This window comes from Marmota marmota, unplaced genomic scaffold (genome assembly GCF_001458135.2).
Source record: "Marmota marmota marmota unplaced genomic scaffold, marMar, whole genome shotgun sequence".
Taxonomy (NCBI): domain Eukaryota; kingdom Metazoa; phylum Chordata; class Mammalia; order Rodentia; family Sciuridae; genus Marmota; species Marmota marmota.
In genome coordinates, this window is record NW_026000229.1 from 28,765,121 (window position 1) to 28,787,188 (window position 22,068).

General features: G+C 41.0%; 1 protein-coding gene and 1 non-coding gene across 2 annotated transcripts in view; both read left to right on the top strand.

Moving 5' to 3' along the window:
• Positions 1-20,413, top strand: part of Tnfaip8l3 (TNF alpha induced protein 8 like 3) — a 35,603-nt gene extending 15,190 nt beyond the window's left edge. The window contains exon 2 of the mRNA XM_015480664.2: positions 18,907-20,413. Within this exon, the coding sequence (XP_015336150.1) occupies positions 18,907-19,469 (563 nt within the window). The 3' untranslated portion in view covers positions 19,470-20,413. The remainder of the gene's footprint in view (positions 1-18,906) is intronic.
• On the top strand, positions 2,241-2,342 carry LOC125613430. The gene has a single exon (XR_007344003.1). It is a non-coding gene; the product is annotated as a small nucleolar RNA U13 (small nucleolar RNA).
• Positions 20,414-22,068: the final 1,655 nt, after the last annotated feature.

The window sequence follows — 22,068 nt, forward strand, 5'->3', positions numbered from 1 at the left end:
ACGATTCCTGCCCTCTGGGAGCTCACAGACTGTTGGGAAGATTAAGTTGCACATCTAGCTAGTGGATGATTAATGGATGATAGATTGCTATACAAGGGAATGAGTGTGCTTGGAGGGCAGCTACGGGTAGAGAAATCACCCAGAGATCCAAGGTCCTTCAAATGGAGCCCTGGAGGTTGAGTAGGAATTGGGCTAGGAGGGGTTAAGTTGTCCACGCATGAGGGACTGAATGTGCAGAGACAAAAAGGGACCAGGCATGAGATACTCTGGTACAGGTAAGACCAGAGTGCAGCCCAGAGTTGAAAACTCAGACATGTAGTGGGTGAACAGTAGATAGATCATCAGCTCAGCGGCCTGTGCCCTGCTCTAGAGGCTTCTTCTTTATCCTGAAGGTTTTGGGAAGCTAGTGAAGTTTCCTTCTAAAGGACTAACATGATCCAAGCTGCACCCAGGCTTGGAAGCTGGAGTAGAGAGATGAGTGAGGAGGCAGATAAGCATTCAGGTGGGTAATAATGAGGATCTGTGCTACGCAGTGTGTGAGGAAAACAGATGCATTTGAAGATAATGAAGGGAGCTGAATAGACTGCCTGGTACCCCACTAGATGTGGGAACTAAAGGAGAGAAATAAGGCAAGGATGGCCCCCAGATTCCTGTCTTGACATGAGGCAAGGGGCAGTCACACCTAATACCAGGAGAGGGCTTCTGGGGGTAAAGAAAGAAGATGATGAGATTTTGAACATGTGGAGGTTGATGGGTCTGGGAATACAGGTGGAGAAACCAGGCAAGCAGTTAGAAATGGGGTGGACCTCTGGAGAGAAGACTGGATTGAGGCCATATTGAGAAGGGATCAACACATGGAAGAGGAGTGGCACCTATCACTCATAGAGAGTGTGTGGTGGAGAAGGCCTTAAGGAAACCCAGGAGAACACACAATCTTAAGGCATTGTCAGAAGAAGAGGAGCCCAGAAGGAGTCTGAGAAGGACACAGAGCTGTGATCAGGAAGACAGAGACCTGCTGGAGGCCAGGTTAGATGAAGACTGAGAAGTAGGTGTCTCAGGGCAATCCCCTTGGCATTTTCTGTCCTGGATTACAGGATAGTTAGCATACCTGCCCGCTCCCAACAGCCTGAAAAACACCCACTCACACTGTGAAAATAAAAAATGCCCTCCCATGTTTTCAAACACTTCTCAGAGACAATTAAAAGACCATTTGGTAGGCCAATAAATAAATGAGAAAATGTTCAATATCATTAGCCATCAGTGAAATGCAAATCAAAACAACAAGAGACCATCTTACTCCAATTAAAAATGTCTATTTTTTTAAAAAGTGTAATCTCATACACTATTAATGAAAATGTAAATTAGTACAACCACTATGGAGAACTGTGTGGAAATTCCTTATAAAACTAAAATTAGAGGTCTGGGGCTATAGTTCAGTGGTAGGGAGCATGCCTAGTAAAACTAAAACTAGATCTACCACATGATCCATCTATCCCACTCCTGGGTATATCCAAAGGAAATGAAGTCAGCATACAAAAGAGACACCTGCATATCCATGTTTATTACACTGCTATTCATAATAGCAAAGATATGGAATTAGTCTAGGTGTCTGTCAACAGATGAATGGACAAACAACATGTGGTACATATACACCACAGAATACTATTCAGCCATAAAGAGGAATGAAATCTGTCATGTGTAGCAAAATGCATGGAGCTGAAGGATATGATGTTAAGTGAAATAAATCAGACACAGAAAGGAGAATACCACATGCTCTTTCTCAAATATGGAAATGTATTTAGAAGAGGATCCAAATGTAGAATACTGATTACTAGAGATTGGGAAGAGGGTTGGGGTTGGATAAAGGGAGGCTGGATTTGATCAGTGGATACCATATGCATATATGCATATTGAAATATCACATTGAACTCCTTCACTATGTATAATTAATACATGTTAATCAAAAATAAAACCAAAAAGTGAGCTATACATTAAAATAGTATTCAGCAATCCAAAAAAAAAAAAAGAAGAAAGAAAGAAGGGAAGTAGGGAAGGAAGGAAGGAAGAAGGGAAATAAAGAAAGAAAAAAAGAAAATAAAGAAAAAGAGAAAAGACCATTTATGGCATTGGTAACAGCAGTAACTATCAAGTTCCGAGTGAAAGCCAGGGAAGGACAAAACCACAGTTCCCCAGGCTGACCAGTTGCCATTTGCTTTTGGAGGTTTAAATTCATTATCAAGATCCTTTGGTTCATAAGCGTGATGATTGGGTGTTCATGCTATCATGTGAGATGTGCCTTCCTCTAAACATTGTTACAACATCTGCACATTACCCACCTGACAAAAAGAAAAAAAAATCAGTATCAAGTTCCTGACACATGTTGGTGGCACAGCAGTCAAGGGTGCCCCATCCTGAAACTGCCAGGGAAGAAGCAAATGAAGCCAGGCTGGAGGTCCTTGAGTAAGCCCCACTGTGGGGAGGTGTTGTTGGAGGATAGGAGGTGATACTTGGATCTAGGGAGAAGATACACAAAGCAAAATGGGGTGAGCCTGGAGGAAGGATGAGCAACTTCTCTTGGAGACACGGGGATGCCAGGCCGAGTGGGAAGAGCTGGCATTGAGGTTTCCAGACAGTTCCCACAGGCAGCTGCATCAGTGCTTGCTGGGGCTGGAAGGCCTGGCAGGGTTACCAGTCTGCAGCTTAGTCTGTGGGCACTGAGGCCAGCACAGGAAGAGGTATGGGGAGAGCCAGCATGCCCCATGTGCTCTGTGGTCAGCACAGGATGAGGCCTGGTTGGGGAGTCAAGGGCCCCAAAGAAAAGGGGGAGAAGGAGGCATGCTGGAGGAAAGCCACAGGAAGGGAAAGCTAGAGGCTCTAAGGCCAGATTGTTCAAAGCAGGGGGCACTCCATTTAAGAAGATGGCAAGAGTAGAACAGGGCAAGAGTTTGCAGGGCAGGGAGCTAGCACATGAAAAAAGAAAAGCTGGTGACCTGGCCCATGCTCACATCTGATGTTGCCCTGTGCTGGTTTTTTAAGGAAAAAAAATGCACATATTCAGTTTCTGATTCTGTAGGGGTTACAACTGAGAATATAAAACAAATCAGCAGAATCATCTAGTCGGCTTCTTCATTTAACAGGCCAAGAAATCAGGAAGGTGAGGATGAGCGCCCCCATGAGTACTTGGGGGTGCAGGGGTGGGACTGGCAGCTGATTCTGTCCTCTCCCAGCTCAGTGGCCTGAGTCAGGTTCCCTGATCAGCTGTCTGTGTTTCCCTGTCTTTGGGGAGCAACCCCATGCCACATCCTGGCTTCTCCATTCCTCAGGACAGCCTTTCTCAGCATCTTTGAGTGACTATACCTGGTGACTTGGCTGGGAAATGGTGAAGCCTTTTGGTGATACTGTTTTACATTACCCTAAGGTCTAAAAATTTTTATTCCAAGCCATTCACTGCTGTAGAACCAAGTACAGGGACAATCTAGTTTAGAAAGGAAGCCTCAGAGAAAGACACAGTTCTTAGTAACTTCCAGGAAGTCAGGCTGCCACTGCTGGTTGGTCCTTTCTCTTGGGCAATATGAATGGGTCTGACCCTTAGCTCCATCCAAACAGGTGTCCCTGGAGAACTTGGGAGCCATCTCAGGACCCCCTTCAGGGGCCATCCCACCTCCCATCTACAAACTGCATCCCTCAACACTGTCATTCCATAGGCTTGGCACCAGCAGAAATTAGAAATGTGATTTGACTCTTGTCTCAGATCTCAAATTCATGAAAAAAAAAAACCAACAATTTTACTACAACATATACATAAGGGATATTATAAGTAATATATTACATCGTCCCCTTTCCTGCTGTTACACATTCAATGTGACTGAAACCCAAAATATCATTGTACAAAATTCATATTTTACCCCTCCCTCCAAAATAAAGTAGAACATTGAACAAGACATAGTTCTATCTATGAAATGTCTCCCATCCAGAAGTACCTTCTGGTTTATTCTCCCTCATTTGTTCTAACTTCCCTAATATAGCTAACAGCTTTTTTATTTTTTTTAACCTTTTGTAACCTTACTAAACTGAGGGTTTAAATGTTGCTGTATTTAACTATAGTATCTTTCAGGAGCCTCAGTCCTTTAGACTCAGATACCTACTGCCTCAGGTCACATTTTATTTTTCCAAATTAGACTAGATTTTGATCCATTTTATTTCCTGCTTTTTAACATTATAGGTGGAATTCAAAAATTGAATTCCAGACTGACATTTTTATTGCTTCAGTCTACTTACTAATTTCACATATTACCCTGTTGGCATCCTCCCATGACTCTGAATATGGCATCCTACTGGCGTCCTTGTTAGCAGTCTGGTGGCCTGAGCCTGGGTTTTTGAGCGCCTGCTGTAGTGAACAGTTTGGGAGCTGCCAGCAGAGAGAGAGAGGATCGCCAGAGAGACAGAACATGGCTTGTGCTATTCCCAAGCCCAACAACTCCTCGATATTAAAATAGCTCATGAGTGTGAAGGGGCACAAATGGGGAGGCTCTAGGCGTGGCAGGAGGGATAGGTGCTACTGTCATGGAGAGGGTTCCTGCTGGAATTAAACACTAAGGGTGTGGTAGGCAATGCATCTGGCCCCAAGTGATGCTGCTGTTTGATGGGGTGAAGACTAGGCCAGGCAGGTAGCATGGAGTGAAAGGCAAGGGGTAAATCCTATGCTGAGGTGAGAAGGCATTGGAGTATATGCAATTCAATCTGCATTTTGTCAATACACACCTACTTCCAACTGTGGATCCTGAACAGATAGAATGTGGGCCTCAAGGAATGAGAAAGACCATGGTAAATCACTCATTTCATCACTCATTTAAGAGACATTTATTGAATTACTTCTACAAAGCAGGCACTTGTAATGTCACGTAAATCATCTGAGCATCAGTCCCCAAGAACTCAGCCCCAGGTGTGGAAAGAAGAGTCAATTACAGTGCAGCACGGAAAGGATTGAGGTGAAGATGAATGCAAAGGACATCCTCCCTGGGGGAAGGAGTGAGGGTTGGCCAGGGGCTCATGGTGGGAGGGGGCTTTCAGCCACCACAGACAGGCTTCAGTTGTGCCTCTTCCACCTGGGCAGGGTCCATCAGACTTGGCTGTAGGCATGAGAAGGTCAGGGTGTGGTTGGCAGCTAGGACACAGGGCCTGATATCTGCTATATTTGGCTCTTGTTGAACTGTCTTCAGCCAGTGGGTTAGGGCAAAGCCATCCTTATGAGCCACCTTTGACTTCTAATTTCAGCATGTTCTCTAACTGACTTTGGATAAGAAGACCTCTGCCAGGAGGACTGGAATGAACAAGAGGGTGGGAAGAACCAGAGGGTCTGTTTCTGAGACTCCTCCTCAGTGCCTCCAGCCATCTCATGGTCTAGGAAGAGGCATTAGCAGGGACTCCTATCATGTGCGAAAACATACCTTTAGACAACTTTCCCCAAAATATAGAGCTGAGTCATTTGCTATTTTCCCCAGATTCTCAATAGCAAAAACTGGAAACAGTTTGAAGTCTATCAAGAGGAAACTGATAGGGGCTGGGCTTGTAGCTCAGTGGTAGAGCGCTTGCCTCCCATGTGTGGGGTACTAGGTTTCATCCTCAGCACCACATAAAAAATAAATAAACATATTGTGTCCTTCTAAAACTAAAAAAAAAAAAATTTAAAAGAGGGAACTGATAGAAATAATGGTGACAAAAATGTCATTTAAAAAAGATGATATATATTTATTGACATGGAAAATCATTGTCAAAATGTTGAATGAAAACTCAGGTGAAAAAAAAACAAGTGTTCATAGATCCTACATTTGTGAATATGCATGTTTGGAAGAACATACACTTGCTAACTGTGATGCATGCTGGGATGATGGGGGCTCATTTTCTTCTGTTAGCTTATCTATATTTTATGACTTTTTTGCAGTGCTCATGTAACATTTTTGATGAGAAAATTATTAAAGAAACAACTTTGAGCAGAAATAACTGCTTAGTCTCCCCCTCTTAAAATAAAACAAGGAGAATAGTATTAAAAATTATACTAGTGAATCACGTTTATCACTTTATTCCTGAGAGTGATCTGCCATTCAGAGCAGCTTCCTCCTTTGTGGATGCTCTCTGGAAGGGAGGAAAATAAGGAAGGAAGGAAGGGAGAGTGGGAGGGAGAGAAGAAGGAAGAAAGGATGGAGGGAGGGAGGAAGGAAGGAGAGAGACGGGGAGAGAGGGAGGGAGGAAAAAGGAAGGAAAGACTGTTGTTAAATAAAATATCAAAAGTATTGCTATTTTAGGAGATGATTGCCTGCTACACCTGAATAAACAAATATTACATAAACTGAGTCCTCACCTTTTCAAAATATACACTAGTCTTAAGTGAGCAATTTTTACTAAAAGCATCAAAAACTGTTAATCCCACCTTACATATCTTACATAAGCAACCTCAGAGAACAAGAAAAGAAGGAAAGCTACTCAATTCATTTTATGAGGCTAGTTTACTCTAACATCAAAATGGGACAAGGAAAGCACCAGGGAGAAATTGTAGACCAACCTCACTTTTGAGTATAGCTTCAAAATGCTAAATACAATATTAATAATAGATTCACCAATATAGTAAATACACACACATTAAGACCAGGAAAGGCTTACCCTGGGTATGCAATGATGGTTTAAATAAAAAAGCCTTTTATAATTGATAAGTTCACATATTAAAAGAGATAAACTGTATGATCATCTCAATAGGTGCAAAGAAAGTATTATAGTTATGTGTGCATTTCTACTTTAAAGCAAAACAAAAAACCTTAGCAAAATAGGAACAGGAGAAAGATTTTTTTAACTTGATAAGTGGTACACATCAAAAGCTCATCATATTTATTGGGAAAATTTTAGAGGTAATCCTGTTAAAATTAAAGAATAAAGCAGGGATGCCAAATAGCACTCTTACTATCCAAATCGTATGGGGTGTTCCCACCATGGCATAAAGCAAGAAAGAAAAAATGAGGTAGAAGAAAAATTTTATGCAAGCAATGTTGTATACATAAAAAAATCCAAGAGATATAAATAAAACCTAATAACAGAGCTCAGCAAAATTTCTCAATTAGAGATAAATATACAGGAACCATTTGGATTCCTATGCATCATTAACAACCATTCAATGATTGTAATAGAAAAAATTTATGCTAACAGGAGCAACTGAAACTCTATGCTACCTTAAAGGAAATCTGGTGGAAAAAAATGCAAGAGCTTTATGGAGAAGAGCCATAAGCATTACTGGAGAACAAAGAAGGTCTAACTAAGTGGAAATAATATCATGTTAATGGATGTGATGTTTTTATATTAAAGATAACAGCTTACTTAAGATTAATAAAGGGTGCTATTGCATTTGATCAAATGATTCTAAAATTCATGTGGAAACCCAGTGCAGTGGTGTCGTGTGTAATCCCAATAACTTGGGAGACTGAGGCAGGAGGATCACAAGTTCAAGGCCAGCCTCAGCAACTTATGGAGGCCCTAAGCAATTTAGTGAGACCCTGTCTCAAAAAATAAAAAGGGCTGGGGTCTTAGCTCAGGGGTAAAACGTCCCTGGGTTTAATTTCCAGTACAAAAAAAAATTCATATGGAAGAATAAAAGTGAGAATCAAGACAATTTCTAAGCAGAATAAAGAGAAGGGACTTCCTTTTGTTCTATCATAATTTAAGAGTATTGGTAATTAAGAAAATATGTTATTGATAACAAAAAATACTAGTGGAATGGAGGAGTAAAAAGCTTAAAAACAGATGCATGAAATATGGAAACTTGATAAGAAAAAGGAGGGGCTAACAGATCAGTAGCAGAAAGGATAAACTATTCAATAAAAAGAATAAATTGTGAGGAGAAAAAAATTCTTGACATCATAAAATAAATTCCAGATGGATCAAAGATCTCAATGTGAAAAGCAAAACCTTAAAACTTCTGGAAAATACATGACTCTTTTATCACCTCATGGCAGGAAAGGAATTTTTAAAACGAGATATAAAAACCCATCAACCATCAAGGGAAAGATTGAAAAATGTGACAATGTTAACATTTAAATCTTCTGTATGACTATAGGCATCATAATAAAAGTAACAGTGAATACTACAGACTGAGAGGAGGTATGTGCAACTCATGTGAGATCAGTGGAGGATAAGAATCCTTAGTATATAAAACTGCTATCAAGGGCTGGGATTGTGGCTCGGTGGTAATGCACTTGCCTGGCATGTGTGAGGCACTGGGTTCGATTCTAAGCACTGCATATAAATAAATAAAGGTCTATCAACAACTAAAAACAAAAAAAAATTTTTTAAAGCCTGTTACCAGTAAACAGGAAAAAGATATGCAATCTAATTGAAAAAGTATGAGTATATTATATGAATGAGCATTTCATGGAAGAGAAAACCATAAATGCCCAGTAAACACAAAAACATCAAATTTCACTAGCAGTCAGGGAAATGCATATTAACACAAGATTCCACTTTGTACCTATCAGATTGGCAAAAATTAAAAAGTTGGACCACTTGAAGTGTTGATGAGGAAGCAGAACCCCAGGAACTCAGACGCTGCTGCTGGGAGCGAAAATGAGTGCAGTGTCACTGGGGAGCACTTGGCAGCTCCTGCTACAGACTTGGCAGGCTTGCCCTAGGTGTAGACTCTGGGAGGCTGTTGTGAATGTGCAGAAAGTGGAAATAATTTAAATGTCCATCAACAGGAAATACAGGGATATTTTCATACAGGCAACTAAATGACTAGGTAAATTTGGAAAGCATGATGTTGAATGAAAAGTTACAGAAGGATATGTGTAATATGTAGTGACACATTTTAATGTGAAGTTTAAAAATGATTTTCAATATAATGTTGATGCAGGCACACTCGTACAATGAGGCAAAAATTTAAAAAAAAAAAAAAAAAAAAAACAGAGATGAGCTAAGGCACATCAACTCCCGGATTCCAGTTAGATCTGAGGAGGTAGAAGCAGAAGAGAGGAAGGTCCCCTCTCCTTACTTCCCCGTCTTTAAGGCCAAAATATTAAGACTTGTTGCTTTTGAGTGGTGACTACACAAGTGTTTGGTTTTTTTCTAGATGTTTTAGATGTGCTGTAGGTTTTTAAAAAGAAATTAATTCTTCCGAGGGGAAATAAAACTGCTCTAACTCCATTTTTAAGTGGCAGCAATTCAAGAAGCATTTAAACTAGTTGGTTTGTCACCCCCTGCATGGCAGTTCAGTATGGTGGGTTGAAGCATAAGACTATAAGACAGATGGCACAATCCAGCTCTGCCACTTCCTAAGTAGTAGGTTTAGACAAGCTATCTCATCTCTCTTTGCTCATCTCAAATGTTATAGCTGCTGCTGCTGCTGCTGCTGATAATGGTGATGACCATGATGATGATGGTGATGGTGGTGGTAGTGGTGATGATGATTAGTGCCTACTTCATAGAGTTTCTGCAAGAATATGATTAATTGTTGTGCATGAAGCACTTCATATAAGCAACACCACATAAGTAGATTCTATTATTATTATTGAACCTGAATATGATCTACCATTCAGAGAGATACTAGTTATTTGTTAGATGCAACAGGGTGAGGGTAGATAAGCTTTGTTTAAAGGAATCATGTAAGTAGATGTTGTTTTAGTGATGGTTGCTCTTCTGCTGCAGTGAGACAAAAATATCTCTCAGATCTCCATAATTAACCTGTTGAGTTGGAGATGATTCACCCCCCAGTGACTTCACAAAGTGTCTGCTTCAGTTAGCTCTGGTAAGTAAAATTATCAAACACTCATTCACTTTTCAGAGCTGGCTATAAAATCAATATGAAAAACAAAATCAATATATAATTCTGTTGAAATATATATAATCCCCCTCTAAAAATAAATGCTACATCTATCTTCAAGTTTTGATGAATACACAATATTGTGCTATCATAAGATGTCCTTTTTGTATTTTTTTAATGATGAGATGTTAACTCTCCTAGCTACTTGGAGATTTAAATTGAGGCCTACTTAATATTTCTAATAAGTGAGAAATCATAGTCGTTAGGAAGCCAAGAGCAATTTTCTGAAGGTAGATTCAGAAAGGCTAAGATTGCCGGCTTTGTTTGGTGTCTGGTGAACTTGGGCCCAATGGCAGCTCTACTATTTATTAGCACCAGAGCTTTGAGTGAATTACTTCTACAGGCTGTGCCTCAGTCTCCTCCTCTATGCAATGGAAGAGAGCTTCCTCTCTTGCAGAATTGTTGAGATTCAAATACACGGTGTATGCCACCTTAGGTACAAATTCATGCTAAAAAGCTTTAATAAGATGATTTGAAATGTAGATTTCAAACACCTTTACTTGCCTTGAGTTATTTCCCAAAGACAGTAGGAAGCCTTAACAGGAAGCAAGATAGTTTTTTGTATTTTGTGTTTGAGATGGGGTCTCGCTGTGTTACGCATGCTGGCCTTGAGCCCCCAATCCTCCTGCCTTGGCCCCCTGAGTTGCTGGGATTACATTTTTACACCATTGAGACCAGCTTTAGCAAAACAGTTAAACAAATTGTGGTTTTGATCCTTATCTCTAGCTTATCCTTAGTTGAGTTACATATTTCTTGGTGCTGATAGGTGTTTGAGAGGTTGAGGACCAGATGAGATAATGAACTAAAAGTTTTCACAACTATCCCTGCCAGTCTCTCTTCAATATGTTATTGAAAGATAGTAAGAATGAAAAAAACCCTTCGTCTTCTTCTTACTGTCTAGTGCTGCTTTTCAAGGGCGATTACTCATTGTAAGGTTTCTGAAGATATCTGAATCTCCTTTCCTATAAGAAATGTCTGTTTTGACTATAGCTGCTTTTATATGTCCTTGCTTAGCATGCTGAAACATCCAGTATAACTAAGAAAGTCCACCATGCCTCATCCCCACAAACACATCCATCCCCAGTTCTGTCTCTGAATGAATCAATTGCTAGGACTAAGCATCCACCATGGGCAAAGCCAAACTCTGCCTGCTCATAGGCTTGAGGAAAAGGCAAGATTTGGGGGTGCTCAAGCATAAGTTGGAGGCGAAATGACTAACCACATGTCTCAGGAGTGATGATGGTCCAGTGCAACACCCTCTGTTATGGGTTTGTCTCAGGTATTTCAGTCCTTCCTTCTTCCACCCTCCACACCAATCCTCCTGCACACAAACCTGCCTTTGCCTCTCTACCCTATTTTTTTCTCCATGCATAATGGTTTTTATTTTTTCTGTAGAGTACACACTAAATTTTAAATCACCTATTCTCACTGGGTGGAGAAAGGGTGGTTTTGTGGTGGGCCACAAAGGGAGAGAGAGAATTCCAAGAAGGATACAGTGTGGCTCTAACTACAGGAAATAGAGAACCCACTTTAATAGGATAAGCAGGTATTTCCATTTTGAAGGAAGAGCCTGATTATTCCTCAGGGTCCCTGGCTAGATAATTGTTTCAGGAAAATTGTCTTCTTATCATCTGTTTCTTAGCATTTGCATGGGAAAATAGGAAGCTTGGGGTCATATGAGTGAGACTTAAGGTGCCTGATTGAACAGGGTAGTGCACCCATCTCCGCCCAGACACCCATGGGCACTGGCAACTCAGGTTGAATTCATCTTCCTGCTATACTGGCTTCTCCAAGATGCTTATTTCAGTTGATGGCACCTAAAAGTCCCCCTACTCAAATGAGTCTTCTGGTTAGAAAAAACATTCAGTATCATTCTTGGCTTATCCCTCTCCCTCAGCCATCCATGCCACTCTTTATTGCTTTTCCTGTCTCCCAAAGGAGAAGCTAAAGATCAATAACACAACGCATTTAACTGTTTTGCTAAAGCTAGTCTCCATGGTGTACAAATGTAATCCCAGCAACTCAGGGAGCAGGATCCTAGGTTCAAGGCCAGCATGAGCAACACAGTGAGATCCTACCTTAAACATGAAATACAAAAAACTGTCTTGTTAACTGTTAAGTCTTCCTATTGCCTTTGGGAAATAACTCAAGGCAAATAAAAGTGTTTGAAATCCATATTTCAAATCATCTTATTAAAAATTTTGAAATGTTTATGGCTCATCTCTTATCAGATCTGGTTAGACCATTACTTTTCCCTTATAGTTTGGCTGTGGAAAAGCTCTTGCCACAAGGAACACAGTCACCAGCTCTGCCATCCCCTCATGGTTTGCATGTACTTACATGATTAATGCATGGTCTTCAGTCCTTGGTTTTGTTTCTTACAGAAATCTTTCTAAACCACCAGTCTGTTTTGCAATGGTTAGTTTAGTTAGAACTAAATAATATAATCAGTGATCCTGTTTAACCAAGCATACATAAACATATGCTGAAATAAAGCAAAACTTCTAAAAGGGCACAGACAAGTGAGGTATACGCTAGACACTCCCCCCCCCCACACACACACACTCACTCACATACCATGCTGGGTAACTTTTTCTTCCTTCAGAATGCCACACACCAGTGGGGACCAGGGTCAGTCTCTGTATTAGATATTAGTAAAGTTTATTTTCTCCATTACAATAAAACATAAATAAAGGTTCTAATGTTTTCATTTTGTGCACCACACCAGTGGTGTTGGTGGAGGCTGCTGCCCTTTAAATCACGGTGTCCCTGTCCATAGAACACACAAACTACTTTCTTCTTGTTGCAGGTAATGGAAATTTAGGGGAGCTCAGGTCTTCTTAGAAGACCTTTCTCATCATTCACCAGAGGATCTGTCTTTAAGGCAGGTGGGGCTCTTCTGGAAAGTTAGAGAGAGACCAAACCAACAGAAGTCCTCAAGGACTAACCCTAACCCCTCCTTGTTCATCTAAGTTATACTGTGTATGCATTTTAAATGTCTCTGAATGCCTTTCTTTTTTTAAAATATTTTTTCAAGTTTGTAGATGGAAATAATACCTACCTTCCTTCCTCTCTTTCTTTTTTTATTTTTATGTGGTGCTGAGGATCAAACCCAGTGCCTCCCATGTGCTAGGCAAGCGCTCTACCACTGAGCCACAACCTCAGCCCTCTGAATGCCTTTCTTAAGCCTCAAAAATACCATCTCACTCAAGTATGAAAGGGATCAGATCAACAAAAAGCACTTCTCGTGAGCTTCTAAGTTTTGATCACTTTTCCATGAGGTTGGAGATCAAGGTTTTTGCTTGTCCCTAACTTAAAGGCCCCACCATCCCTTAACAATTTCATTTGATTCTATTTCCTCCAGCTCCCTGTTCTTTCTTTGATATTCCAGTAGTATACAAAAAACAGTTTTATACTAGGGAAGGAAAATGGTTTGACTAGTTTGACTCCCCTGAAGATGCCATAACTCAGTTAGTCTTTCTGGAAACCACAACTGTGTTACACTTACATTTCAAAACATTACTCAAGGCTCCTTGATAATCTTGTCCCCATCGCTACTTAAGGACAACCAAGAATTAAAGCAGAAACCATGTCTTCTTGTCATGGGCATCCCTTCCTGCCAACTACCTTACTCCTGTAGCCAATCTCTTCCTCATCATTCACCCAGAGGAGAAAAGGAAATGAGAAGGGAGAGGGGAGGCCCTCACCCCCGCTTCCAGCTCCTGGCCCCTCATCAGTAGTGATGGGTATAACATGAGGGACATAACAGGACCACTCATCTTTTCTGGGTGCATAAGCAGCTGAGCAGGATAGTTCCTATAAGTTCAAAGTAGTTGTGAGCCTGCTCCATCTCAAGGAAGCTTGCTTGTAGTTCCCCCCCCCCCCCCAATATTTAAAAGTAAGTGATTGAGAGTCAGAAGCATGGACTACCACAGATCTCCCTCTGGCACAGGGTCTTACCCTGCCCCCCATGACCTGGGGCCTTCCCTCCCACCTTCCCTGTACCCTGGGTCCTCTGTCGTGACAGATGGTGCTCATAAAGCACCATAGGTTATTTTTGTCTGGATACCATGTCCACTGTTAACTTCTACTTAACATTTTTTAGCTAATTTGCTTTCCTGCCTTCATCTTAAGCTGTTTACAGAAGTCAAGTGATACTGTCTGTATGCTGGCTATTACACATAATTTCAAGCTATCTAATTTTGATACAACTCTACATATTTATATTCAAGTTTTTTCCACACCCTTCTTATAGAGGTAGAGAAGTTGCAGAGTCCTGTGAGTGACAGAAGAGCTGTCCCCTGGTCCCTCTCCACCTCCACATCCTGGGTGAGGCTCAAAGTACTCTCCTAGGCTATAGCTGACAGCTCAGAGGCTGTAATCTTCTATAATCATCATTTACTTCATCTTTCCTCAAATCTATTACCTTGTTATTACCATGCTCATCTTACCAGGCTCATCTGCCTCTTTTAGGCCCATTCATCTGGCTTGGTAAGATCTTGCTGTTTATCACCATCAGTGTGGCATTTCACCATCTGAGAAAGGTTGGTGTTTTCTAGAATCATGGAAACATCACTTATTCTCTGGATGAACATCATTTATAATAGCAGTAACTCAGACTAGTCCCAGTGAAGTCCCCACTTAGATTATCTTTTGCTTTCTGTCTCCCTAAACTAGTTCCCTATTCCTGTCATACCATTCTCCCAACATAGTCCTGGTACTTTTCCTTTTTTTATAAATGTCCTAAGGATACTTACTTTCAAAGCATTGACTTCACATTCCTTTACTCGAGCTCTCCCATCAATCTTAGTTCAGAAAGTTTCCATTTCTTTCTACAAGGATGGATTTTTCAGCTTCATCAATGTTGTCTCATTATGCTGGTCAGGGGAGCTATATTATTGCTGTATAATCATATTTATAGCTCTATGTTTAGAGGCTCTGAAGTATCATATTTAATCTCTTACCTTTTGTGGCTAGAGAATGGGAACTTTTGTTCAAACATAGTCAAAAGAAATTTATCCTGAGCCAAAAGAGCTTTCCTCAGGATTGTATACAGGGGTGAGAAAACGGGTTTTGCCAAGGCCTATCCTGGATATCTTGGTATTTTCCACCAAGAAGCATATGTCCACTAGTTAGGCCTATTCCCCCAAATATTCCAAGCATACTCCTGACCTTGACTCTCAAAGCCTAACTCATGCTCTTCCTCTCTGCCTACAGTATCCCTTCCTTATAGGTCACCAACACGGTCCCTTTGCAGAAGACTGAGACAAAAGGATGGATGGAAGCAAGGCCAAGATTTCCCTTGCTTATACAAAATCTGAATCGGACTGCCCCTCAGGGCACATCCTCTCCCTCAAATCATTGTAACATCATGTATTCATGGTGGAACGGTGGTATTTTAGTTAGCTTTTCATCACTGTGACCAAAATACCCAACAAGAACAACTTAGAGGAGGAAAAGTTTATTTGGGGCTCACAGATTCAGATGTCTCAGTCCACAGGTGGCTGACCACATTGCTCTGGGCCCAAGGTGATGCAGCACATCATGGGAAGGGCCCAGAGCACAGGAAAATGGCTCATCTCATAGATAGGTCAGAAGCAGAAAAAGGACAGGAAGGGGCTGTAGGAAGAACAAACTTTCCAGGGAATGCCCTCAGTGGTCCACCTACTCCTGTCAAACCCCACCTGCCAACAGTTACCACCCAGTGAGTTCATTCAAACTAGGATGGACTGATCAGGTTACAGTTTAATAATCTAATCATTTTACCTCTGAATATTCCTGCATTAACAGGAGTTTTGGAGGGGGGACATAACCTCATATCCAAACCATAAGAAGTGGCATCTCCCCACTGTGCCCTGACATATCTTTGGGAGGTATTAAAAGTGTTCTGTTGACCAGCCTGTCTTTATTTTATTCTTCTTCATCCTTCCCATTATTTTCTATATGTAAAAGATGTGGTGTGTGTGTGTGTGTGTGTGTGCGTGTCTCCAGAAAGTTTGGGAAGTGGACTAAATAAAACTATACATGCAGCTATCTTTCTCGCAGTACTGCTCAAAGCCTTAGTAAACTACTTGTATGGTGAACCATCAAGAGCCAGCCTTAATATTTAGTCATCTACAAACTCATTTAACTTGACTACAGATCCTTCTATCCTAGAGGACAGAACAGGACTCACAGGATACATGGTGGGGCACATTTAACATGTCATAATCACTTAGGGAGCTTGTGACAGCTTGGGATCATTGGTGTTGGTGGTGAATTTTTTTCCTTAAAGCTTTCCAGTGATTTTGTTTATCTATAACATTTGAGTTTTTCTGCTGTAGAGTTTTGATCTTTAAGTCTTCAGAGATGTTGTTCACACTGCGATCCTTCTAAGCTCTCACCCTAGAAGTTTGTACTCCCAATTCACGTGTAGGTACAAAATAAGTTTTGTTTGTTTTTGTTTTGTTTTTTGGGGTTTTTTTGTTACAAGAAAGATGACTGGAAACATCAGGGAAACCACCAAGGGACTTACCATCTTGGTGGAAATTACTGGCCTGTATCCTGACTTTAGAAACTACTTTCTAACATTGTAGCTGTCTCCATCTACCTACATTCAAATCTACCTTCAGAGTCCTCAGAGCTCATGCCAACAATTACCACTCATGCTAATTTAGGCTGTTTTCATGTTTCTGCATTTTGTTTTGTTATCTATATCTTGCCTCCTTGCAGAACCATATTCAGAATAAGACCCAACTGAATACTTTTGGGGGGATTTTTCCATAATGCTTCATACAGAATCAAGCTAATAGTAAGTGCTGAATAACTATAGGAAAAGAAAGGAATAAAGAGTCCTTGGTCTAAAGGGGATAAAAAGGGTTAGAGTTGACTCTAGAATTAGTTCAATTAATTAATCGCAGTGCTGGAGATCAAATTCAAGGCCTCACATATGTTAGGCAAGCCCTCAACCACTGACCTACACCCCCAGCCCATGACACTAAAATTGAAAAGCAGGTAGAAAGGGGTGAGAAGTGTGGCAATATGTAGAGTGTACAGCTTACCCTGCTGAGATATCTAGAAGCATCTTACCCATTAATTAAACATTATCTGCTTCCACTTTCTGAAATGTTTTCTTTTTTTGCATCTCTGTTTTTCATTTTTTAATCTCAATGATGCACAATCACTAATACTTCAAGAATAAAAGTAAAGTGACCAACTTGTCCTAATTTGCCTGGGACTTTTTCAAATTTATCAGTGAAGTCCACTATCTGGGAAACTCCTGATTGCTGGCAAACCTGACAGGTGATGGCTCTACTAAGAAGACAGAAAGATTTCCTTGATCAAATAATATTGGGAAATGAACATGCACCTACAGTTCCAGCTACTCAGGAGGCTGAGGCAGGAGGATTGCTTGAGTGCAGGAATTTAAGGATGGCATGGACAACAGTAAGATTCTGTCTCAAAAAATAAAATAGGAAGTTTGAATTCTACTCACCTGAATTAATTTCCGATTGCTTCTGTAACAATTTATCACAAGGTTAGTGGCTTAAAACACTAATGCACCATTTTATATTTCTAGAGATCAGAAATATGAAGTAATTCAAGTACCATTGTGATATGATATCCATTATTGTCCATTTAAAGGGTGCACAGCAAGGTCTTCTTTAAAAATTAGACCAAGGTGAAGCAGAACATCATGGCAGAGGGTCATGGCAGCCAGGAAGCAGAGAGAGAACAAGAATCCATGGATAAGATATAGTCCCCAAAGGCATGCTTCCAGTGACCTGCTTTCTCCAGCCATTCCCACCAGACTACAGTTTACCACCCAGTAGTCCATTCAAATTATCAATCTATTGAATGGATTAATCCACTGATGAATTACAGCTGTCATAATCTCATCATCCCACCTCTGAATATTCCGGCATTGCCTAACACATAGGCTTTTCAAGGTACATTAAAGATCCAAATGATAACAGACCTTATTCTTAGGCAGTTTTTAGAAGCTGTGACTATAAAGTAATGACTCATTTTTTTATATTTCAAGACAGATCCATCTATATTTCATTGTTCCTTTTGGAATAATCACCTGAGGAGACATAGACATGTTTCAGTGACAGGGCCATTACTGACTTTAAAGCTTACAGCACAATCTTTTGAAAATCCTAGTGCTTCTAGATATTTGTCATAGGGGGACATATTTGATTTTTTTTTTTTTTGAGCAAAAGTTATTCACACAAAGTCTGGAGACCACGGTGGATGATCACACTGGGCAAGAATAACATTTGTCTCAAACTCTGGAAAAGCATAAATCAGGAAATCAGAGCTTTCTTGGGGTAGTCAGGAGACACAATTCATTCCTTTTATGTTCTATATGATATGTGTTTATTCTCTTTGCTCTGAGGCTGAAGGGAAAATCCTGACTATGTCAAGTTCACTTGGATGTCAAGTTGCTTAAAGATCCTATAGTCTTAGACTTTGGAGAGAGAGCTTACTGGGGCCATGGAAGGCCCTTGGTGCCTACTGCTTTGGTTCTACTGATCTCTGTCGTTATGCAGTAATTTGCTCCTGTGTAATTTGTGAAACTGAATGTTTCCATGGTGGCAGCAATTGTAGGGAGTTCTCCATGAGCTAGTAGAGAATACAACAGACACTAGTATGGCAACATGTAAATCAATGGATGTGTAACTGATATGATTCTGCAATCTGTATACGGGGTAAAAATGGGAGTTCATAACCCACTTGAATCAAAGTGTGAAATATGATATGTCAAGAACTATGTAATGTTTTGAACAACCAACAATAAAAAATTAAAAAAAAAAGATTTTATGCTTGAAGATCCAAAATAGTGAGATGTAGCCTGGACAAGAGGAGACCACTTCCCTTGCAAAGAGCACAAGAACAGTTAAGAAGGTTCCAAAGGGCAAAGAGGCACAGCATGTGAAGAGAATGTGGGGCCACCAGGCTTGTGTGGAGTTCACTTAGGGAGTTATGGTATATAAAGACATGAGTTTTTAGAAACATAATTAACAAGTCTCATATTCCTAAAACATTTCTTTCTTTTCTTACTATAGGTTCTGATGTGTTTAGTTCAAAGAGTCTTGCCATTCAAGCCCAGAAGAAGATTCTGAGCAAAATAGCAAGCAAAACTGTGGTCAACATGTTGATTGACGACACCAGCAGTGAGATCTTTGATGAGCTCTACAAAGTCACCAAAGAGCACACCCACAACAAGAAGGAAGCCCACAAGATAATGAAAGACTTAATCAAGGTGGCAATCAAAATTGGGATTCTCTATAGGAACAACCAGTTCAATCAGGAAGAGGTTGTTATTGTGGAGAAGTTCCGGAAGAAGTTGAACCAGACCGCCATGACTATGGTCAGCTTCTATGAGGTAGAATACACTTTCGATAAGAACGTGCTCTCCAAGCTCCTGCATGAGTGCAAGGAACTGGTTCATGAACTGGTGCAGCGGCACCTAACGCCCAGGACCCATGGGCGCATCAACCATGTCTTCAACCACTTTGCTGATGTGGAGTTCCTATCCACCCTCTATAGTTTAGATGGAGACTGTAGGCCCAACCTCAAGAGGATTTGTGAAGGAATCAATAAATTACTAGATGAAAAAGTCCTTTGAATGGCTACTTTCCTCCTGGACTTTGCTGCTTTAAAGTTACAACATCCAACATGGTCCAGGTGAGAATCAAGAAAACAAGCAGAAACCCTTGTCAAAGATGTCCATGTTCTGTCCTATTCATCCATCTAATGCTGATGCTGAACTGAGCTCAAGTGTGTTTACTCCGTAGCTCTCTGATGAGGTCTGTACTTTAAATTGCCTGTGTTTGCAAGCCCAAAGGACAGTTCATTTATTCTAAGCAAAAAGGCTGCTTTGCTCATAATGATGAGCTCAGTTCATCTTAGAGTGGAAGGAGCCCTGGACCAGGAGCCAGAGGACATGAATTCACTTATCACCTCTCCCAGTTACAACTCTGTCCTCTGTGTTCTGGAGCCATGATGCCTGTCTGCCTACCTCACAGGGCTCTTGTGAGGATCAAATGAGATGATGTATGGTCATGCTAATGTTGAAAAGTCTAATGTAAGATTTTAATATTTTCTCTCTGAGTGTGAAAGGGATAAACCTAGGTCTAGATCGTTTAGCAGCATTAAAAATGGGTCAGGCTTGAATCTCTCTCTAAATATGCTGCTTCAAACAAAATAAAATGAAATCCAAAGGTGTGAAAAAGTATGCTTAAAAATTAAAAAAAATGTCTTTAAAAACATTCTTTCTAAGTTGTTTAGGTCTTAGATGAGCAGACTTATAACCCAGTGGAAAGAAAGTTTCCACAGGGTATGGAGAGAGAGTTTTTGAGTCATAACACAGAAGCAGAGGAACACTATGCTCCCCCTGCAGGACCAGCCTTCCCTCATGAAGGGGCTCCATCCTTTTGACCCAGGGAGGCTTTATTCCAATAAGCACAGGAGAGTCAGGCAGAGTGAAACCCTATTCATCTTTCTTGGCTTTTCATGGTCATTTTGTGCTGTTTTCTCTGATTCATTAATAAATTCAATTTACCCTTCAAACAAGTCTTGGAGTTGTGATTCAAAAAGAAAATTCCCTGGAGTTAGAGTAAAAGTATTGGAAGAAAGAAGAAAATGAAGAGCAAGAGGTCAACACTCACACCCCAAGGGGAAGTAGCCCCAGGGAGCACATGTGGGTGTGTCTTGGAGGGGATTAGTGGAAGCTAACACACAGGCACTTAAATTTCTCAGCCTCACTTTCACACTGAGATCTTGGGCATCTTGCCATCATAGTCTTAATCAACATCAGGGCACGATGCTTACATCTTATGATCATGTAAACCACACTAAGCTGTACGTGGTAGCACACACTTGTAATTCCAGCTGCTCCTGAGGCTGAGACAGGAGGATTGCAAGCTTGAGGCCAGCCTGGGCGACTTAGAGAGACCCTGTCTCAAAAAACAATAACAATAAAACAAAAACAAAAATAAAACACACTAGCTCAGCCCCATGGTCTCTCTCTAGCAGAAGCATTGTGAACAGTGAGAGATGGTTTATAGAAGGTGGGACACCATACCCACTAAGCCTACTTTGGCCCTTCAGCCTCAACTGGCTCCTATGTCAACATCATGCAAACTATCCAGTTAAGCTTCTCACCCACAGAACAGAGTAAGTCCATGGGAAGGATGTCCACTAAGGTATATGGAAGAGTTAAGTCAGTCCCTGTTCTCCACATTTGACAAACGTGACCTGGTCTTCCTCTCTGACTCAAGGGCTGAATGATAATGCCCTATGCACCTCTGGACTGGGGTAGTTAACTGGCCATTTGGCAGTCCTGATAGAAGTTGCAGTTACAGTGCTCCCCTTCCTTCCATCTGCCTGCTGGACATTGGTCTGGCAGTAGCTGGATTTACACAGGTAGAGGCTTTAAGGCCTTTCTAGGTATACTCGTCTTACTAAGGACTTCCTTCTAGTTCAAGACATCATTCTAGAAATTGGCTCATTTTTCATTAAATAAGTGGACATTATAGAGAACTCAAATGCAAAAGGAATGGGTGGAACTGCTTTTCGCCCATGTGAGATAATGGGGAAAGAAGGCAGGATTCCCAGCCAAAGAGGGCTGCAGGCATAGCAGGCCACAAGCACAGCAGTGGTGGTAGAAAGAAGGTTGTGTTGGGTTTTGACAGCCCACAAGCTCTAAAGAAACTTGGTCCTTCCTATTCCAGGCAAGGAAAGATCAGTGTTTCCATCAGCAGGTCTCAGCAAGTATAGTGGCATGGACTGAAACATTTTCCACTGCCTTAGGCTCCCCCAGTGAGGGAACCAATGGGTTCTCTACTACAAGGGCAGCTGGATGTATCCCAAGTTTATTAACAGCAGCTAGAATGAGCTGGGTTGTCCAGGCAAGTAATCCCACACTCATCTAAAAATACAGAGCCAAACCAATCCCATGTATACTCTTTTTTTTTTTTTTCTGGGTACAGAGGGATAACCAGGAATGGAACTCAGGGGCATTCAACCACTGAGCCACATCCCCAGCCCCATTTCGTATTTTATTTAGAGACAGGGTCCCACTGAATTGCTTAGCACCTTGCTTTTGCTGAGGCTGGCTTGGAACTCATGATCCTCCTGCCTCAGCCTCCCGAATTGCTGGGATTACAGGCACGCGCCACTATGCCCAGCCCATGTATACTTTTCAAACATACTTTTGGCATCTA